The following is a 6,593-nucleotide window of genomic DNA, read 5'->3' as shown; positions in this document are numbered from 1 at the left end:
TTTTGGGGGGGGGTGGGGTGGGGGAGAATCATAACTACAGTGCAATATGCTAAAAAGGGCATTAGATGCTGCCATAATGACTCGGCAGAACTTCTGCCATCAGAAAATGCAAGCTCAATTCTTATAGAATTAAGCTTGCTTGAAACAACCTGTTATACAAAGATTAAGCCCCAAGACTTCCAATACACATGGATGTCTGGACCTCAACCAAACAAAGCCTTAATACCAATTACTTGGGGCAGGCTACAGGAACCTGTTCAACCATTACCCCCGTCTATGGTCCTGTTCTCTGTTAGTGCGTATGAACATATTTGTGAGGAAAATAGTACAAAGACTTAATTTTACTTCATCTGCATTCCCAACACACACACACACACACACACACAGATAGAGAGATAGAAAGCCATACCAGTTCTTTTACATCTCTTCTTTGTTGCCTAGTCGGATGATCAGGAAACTGAAACAACCAAAAAGCTTTCAGGAAATCAATATACTCTTATGCAAAAAGAAGACCTGTTTAGGGGACGGGGTTGGGATTCCTTATTCTCTCTAGCATTTGAATGAAGAAGACTGTTTTATGCATCAACCTCTATAAATATTTTTAGCACACTAATGACTAATACAAAGGAAATCGAAGTTTGATTCACTCTTTCAATTATCTTCTGAACAATAAAATGATCAACCTCAGACTGATAGGACCAAAGGGAAAACATCCAAGTTAACAAAATTTAAAAAATGAAAAGATTTAAGTCAAGCTACTTCAACCCTGAAACCTTACTCTACACAGAAAGCTAGTGATAAAGTGGAACGTCCACTTCATAATGGAACGCATTATGTCAATCAACAGTATATTTCATCACAGTTTGGATAAGGCTATGTTGTTTGTTGTATAGAACAACTGATAAGTTTAGACCTGTCCAGAGTTGTAATATTGTATCATAAACATAATCTAAAATTACATATGTGGACTCGGTTGCACATATGAAGCATCTCAAAGAAGGAAACCTCCACCAGCATATATATGCTATTCCAAATGGGGGGAATATATCTTACAAGATGGCTGGAAGACCAGTGATATTGCCTTTTGATGAATGTTGAACAAAAAAGAAATAACACACACACAAAAACACGCGCAGGTAGGATGAGGACATTGATATAGATGACTGACAAGACTATGAAGCGAAAATTGGAAAATACATCTGAAGAAACTTAGGAACTACACCTATGAGTGACAAGGATCACTAAGGTCAACCGAGATGGTACAGACATGTGCAACAAAGACCAAACAAATGAGCCAGTAAGAATGATATAATGCAAAAGGAAGCTGGTAAAAGAACAAGCGGGAGATTATAAGTGACATGGGTTGAAGTGGTAAGAGAGGACATGAGGGATGATGAGTTGAAAACTGCATGGATTTAAATAGATTGAAATGGCCAAACAAAATTGATGAATCTGATCCTAAATAATTGGTTCAATATCTTAAATTTGAGTATTATTAATTGGGTAAGCAGATCTGGTTAAAATGCCCAACCCCTGCTCTACAAGCTGCCTGACTTTGCTTTACAAGCTACGGAACACATTCCCCTAATATAAACCTAACCTACACAAATACATGTCATAAAAGGAACCAGCAGAAGAATGACTCAGATTAACGTTTTTCTTTCGTCTTCGTCTCCACAAGGAAGAAAATCTCAGTTTTCTCCAGAAAATTGAAAAGGGTGAATACCTGCGCTGCAATTGTGTGTAGCAGAGTCCAAGTGGACCTTCCAAGCTCTTCCTTAGTCAAAGGCTTAGCAGACTGCTCCTGCATGAAGAAAAGAAATGAAGAAGAATCGGCATTCATCATAAATTTCCTAGCTCAACACAAAATCACACGGGAAGTAAACAAAAAAAGTATACCCTTCTATAACTCACAATCATAAATAAGACCAAACCAGATAAATGAATGGTGCATTACTTGAAATAAAATCTCTTGATGCAATTCTTGGTTGCTGACTGGATTCTGGAATGAAGACAGTAGAAATTCCCATTTTGTTTGTATCTAGAAGGTGATACTTCAAACTGAACTCATCTTGAGTCATGCTAACCATTTTTGTCATTTACCAGTATGAAGGCGTTGGTTCAAGTCCAAGGCTATGTTTGCTAATCAAGAGGAGAAAAGAAAAAATTCAAAAAATTTTGAATTTGAGGAAAGAGAGAGACACATAAAAAATCATTGTGTAATCATTCTTTTTTTGTCTTCTTATGTCTTTTGTACTATTTTCTTTTCTTGGTTACCAAAGATAGCTTGAGGGTGACAACTCAACTCAAGAAAACAATGCCAAAGGATAAATCCATTCTACTCCTACCAGGACATCATCAAAGCGAGATTGGGACCTGGTTCTGCTCCAAAAACAACCCACTAACCCAACTCCTTTTTATTTTTATTCTTGTTGTGGTGATGTGTGCGAATAAGTCCATTCCTGGTGATAAGCGCATCCTCAGTACACTGAGAATTCGATCTTCCAATCACCCCAAGGCCCAAATCCCACTCTTTTCCAAGTCTGTTGCTTATATCATAGTATCACCATCAATCACGACGCAAAGAGTTACAGAGAAATATAATATACATGAACAAATAGGCCGACAAAGGACCAAGGAACAAATGCAAACGCCACTGCCACCGCAACTGTTATAAGAACTAAGATCCTATAACTGATGGAAACAACAAACAGTTTTCAATTCATTCTAGCCAGGCACATGGTAAACGAATAAACACGACACTAACAGGAGTTGGAGTAGATAGAGCGAAAATTGAATCGGCAATAGGATTCCATTTTCGTAATTGGCACGCTGGCACAACTATGATTAATACTATCGGCTTCCACTCGGGAATTTTGTCAAGCAGCTTTCGAGCATCTATAGGATTGCATCACCTTACGTAAAGAGTAATAAACGAATCGTAATTCTGTTTCAACTATAGCGAAAGCGAAAGGAGATAGATAGTTTAAGGGGATAAGTAATATGTACCTTGGGAAACTCCTCTTTGGTTTGGAGAAGTGTAAGCTGACTACTTGGAGAGGGGCGCTGTGGTTGTAAAGGAAATGAGATGTGTAAGTTTGGTATGAAATGCGAGAGTTGTTTCTGAATGTACTGTGCGCAGGTCTCTGACGCTTTGAAGATTATCTGCAACGGGTTCTGATTCTGCTGGTTCTGGTCCTTCGACATCGGGAATGGAGGTCTGGACTCTGGAGAAACGAGGGAGAGAGAGAGGGGCGGGAAAGAGCATCAAAATCAAAAACCATAAAATGTCTGGTTCGGTTGTTAGAAGAACCCGCGCTCCCTGTCCTGGTGGTCACAGTTTAGGGCAAGACGGTAATTGGCATCTCGAATTTGATTCTGCTGCTCGTATGATCGTTTGGATCGTTCGGTCAGACATGTGTACATCCAACATCTTTTTCTTTCACTAATAAATATACATTTTTTCACTTTTATAATGACAAGAAGTGAAACAAACGTTGGATGCTCATATTTACGACCTTGTGATTGTACATGTAGCTAATCCAAATTCATGGCATCCCCTTGATTACTATTTTGGTTTTCCTTTATTTGACGATTGTGGGTTCGACTCTTCTTCAATTAATTAAGCGTCCAATTAGTGATTGAATGATTCAAACGACCTCAGACGCATATTACGATATGTGGACTATTTCGACCTTTTGAGTGGTAGTAGTTTGGACGAGTGTGAGAGAAAAAGTATTTCTCTCTAGTTTTTAGGTTTATTGGGATTGGATTCAGTCGATTACTTCGATGCCTAAACCTGACCAATACCATGCGTTAAATACCTATTGTGGGATGCCTCTGCCAAGCTATCATGTCGTAAAAATCTTCTACGGGGAGGTAGTGGGCAACAGTGAGCATCCAATGACTGGGATGCATGTCGGAACCCTCCCAACTATTGGATTTTCACTGAAGAGGATTTCAACCTGGGCTCCCATTACCAGTTGAGCTAAAAACGTAGGTGGGACCATGGGATTAACTTATCTTACCTAATACGCATAAAACTAAAAAAATTTAAAATAAAATATGAAAAAACTTATCTTACTCAATAAACAAAAGCCATATTTGGAGATTTTTTTTGGGAGAGGGAGTAGAATTGTTAAAAAGTTAGTACCACAGGATTCTATCATTTTTTAAAATGTCAAACAAAGGAGACATTTACCATTTTCGAGTCTCAACGGCTTCATTTGATTGCGAGGGAAAGACAACTATTTCTCTTGGGTACAAGGTGATGAAGTGCCACATATGCACAATGGATCCCATATGTGATATTGTCCGCTTTGATAGGCAAGTGGGCTATTGCAAAGCTTTAAGACGAGTCTTAACTTGTGAGTAAACAAGTTAAGGGTCCACCTACGTACACAAATTTGGGACCCATCTCAGATTTCTTTGGTAAACCAAATGAGTTTATCTAATCATACTACATATATTTTGCCACATTGCCAAATTACCCTCTCACACTCTCTCTCTACTTTGTGAGTCTCACCATATATGAAGTCGGACTCAAATCCTCCGTGGCTAGCAATGAGTGACAATGAGGATCCAATGGCTAGGAGGGCCTTGACCTACACCCTAACATCGGATGCTCACTACCACTCATTACGTCCCTATAGAGGATTTTTGTGCATGTGAAGTATGCACCATATGGCATTTCTTTGCGTGCTATTATTTAGTTTAGCGTGTAGATGCCATTACACGCCAACAATGTATAGCTCCCCTACCCTAAATAAATTTTCTACTATATAAAATCATTAGTTATTAGAGAGCTGTTGTACATCATAAGTTAGACAACAAATAGTATAGGTGTCCATATTTCTATTGTTCCTACCATTCACCTATAATTGTAAACAATATATATAGCATATACCATTTCTATAATTTATACCAAAATATGTCACGTGTTCTATGTTAACACATAACATTTATTTATTGAATAGCTTAAAGTTTACCCACTAATGATGAATAGCTCAGGCTTCCAAAGTCCCCACATTATAAAACATGTTTCAACTACTTCAAAAGCTTAGGGGAAAATATTATAAACACATATATACAGAAAGAACCATAGTATATTGGATTGGACCAACCTTTTATACAAGGCTTTATTGGCACAATAACAAGATTTCTTACTCTTGAAGGCTCAATCCAATCTCATAATTCATATCTTAGCTAATCTGGGCATTTTTTATGTTCTTTATCACTTAAAAAGGATGCATAAATTATAGATTTTGAGCATTTTCAAATGTGAACCCTCAACTACCCATAGTTTTAGAGATGGAGCCATCAAAACTCAAAAAGAAAAGTTCCCTTTAATATCCAGTAGAGCAGCTTCATCCTTTTTGTTGCTTTTGATGTCATCATTGATCCTTAATTTTGTTGCTTGCTTTCTTAAACAGTTGATCTATTTCCTATAGCATCAGTTAAGCAATCCAGTCTATCGTCCTGAAAGTATTTGAGAAGACGATAACTACTAGCGCATTTGGTTGGTTTCTTTTAGTTGCATTCGTCAAGGTGCAGCCTAAGGCCTAGGCTGTGTTTGGTAGCCAATAGAAGAAAAGAAAAAAGAATCTAGAAAAGAGAAGAAAATAAAAGTCTAGAAAATAAATGAAACAAAAAAATAATAATAATAAATTATGTCTATTTAACTACCAATAGAAGAAAATAGAAGAAAGTTCTTTTTTCCCCTTGTGTTTTCTTATATTTAGGCAAGATTTTTTCTTTTTATACAGCGAAAGAAAATTTAATTCCCAAGGTGAATTTTGAAATTCAAAAAAGAATTTTCTTTTAATTTAGTACATACCAGACATATTGAGGATTTCTTAAACCTAGAAAATAGTATAATTTTTACACTTTTTTTCTTTTTCTTTTTCTTTTTCTTCTCTTGGCTACCAAACACAGCCCTAGGCATCCATACAACTTCGTTGCCTTGAACGTCTTGATCACCTTGTGTCTGGACCCCTTCCAATATATTGGGTCTATGTCGCCACTAGAACACAGTCATTCTAAGAGATCACGGGTTTGACTCTCTTGTCTTCACCTTGTGACTTAAGGTACTCCTCCGTCTCTAGTAGATGTAATCAGAGTCCCATAGGGAGATATTAGACATGTAGAACACCCCCAAAAAGTATTCAAAAACCACAAATTTAGATCCACCAAGTGTCTTCGCGTCATTGGCTTGATTGGCATCATTTTGTCCTATGGGCCTATGCAGAACAGATCCCCCATTCCAGTGCTATTTTATTGCGTTTGGGCCACAATTTTCTTTCTATGGATTTGAAGATGATGGGAAGCAGAAGTGTAAAGGGATGGATTGGACAAAATCATTCTCCCAAGTAACTAATCGCTTAAGTAACTAATCACTTTCAATGTGGGCAAGAATAGTTAGTTAACAAACATTATTTAATTGGTAGGTGTGTTACTTTAAGAGCAAATATAGTATGAAGTTTCTCTCAGGTTACAACACTTAAGAAACTCCCAACCATCATCCTAGCTAATTAAGTTGCACCATAAATTGACCTACAAACCCTAACCATGAGGGCCCATATGTTTTCTTACTT

General features: G+C 37.4%; 1 protein-coding gene across 2 annotated transcripts in view; it reads right to left on the bottom strand.

The window, feature by feature from the left end:
* The window catches only part of LOC122084081 (FAD-linked sulfhydryl oxidase ERV1), a 7,534-nt gene extending 4,029 nt beyond the window's left edge, over positions 1-3,505 (bottom strand). The window contains exons 1-3 of one of the 2 annotated variants that reach the window (XM_042652126.1): positions 3,010-3,505; positions 1,727-1,798; positions 410-457 (exon numbers count right to left, since the gene is read on the bottom strand). In XM_042652126.1, coding sequence (XP_042508060.1) covers positions 410-457; positions 1,727-1,798; positions 3,010-3,207 — 318 coding nt within the window. In that variant the 5' untranslated portion in view covers positions 3,208-3,505. Of the gene's footprint in view, positions 1-409; positions 458-1,726; positions 1,805-3,009 lie in introns of both variants that reach the window. The other variant, XM_042652125.1, reaches the window with a different exon arrangement.
* Positions 3,506-6,593: the final 3,088 nt, after the last annotated feature.

Source organism: Macadamia integrifolia, chromosome 7, assembly GCF_013358625.1.
Source record: "Macadamia integrifolia cultivar HAES 741 chromosome 7, SCU_Mint_v3, whole genome shotgun sequence".
NCBI lineage: Eukaryota > Viridiplantae > Streptophyta > Magnoliopsida > Proteales > Proteaceae > Macadamia > Macadamia integrifolia.
The sequence above is the reverse complement of the archived record's forward strand: the minus strand, read 5'-3'. Positions and strand labels throughout refer to the sequence as shown.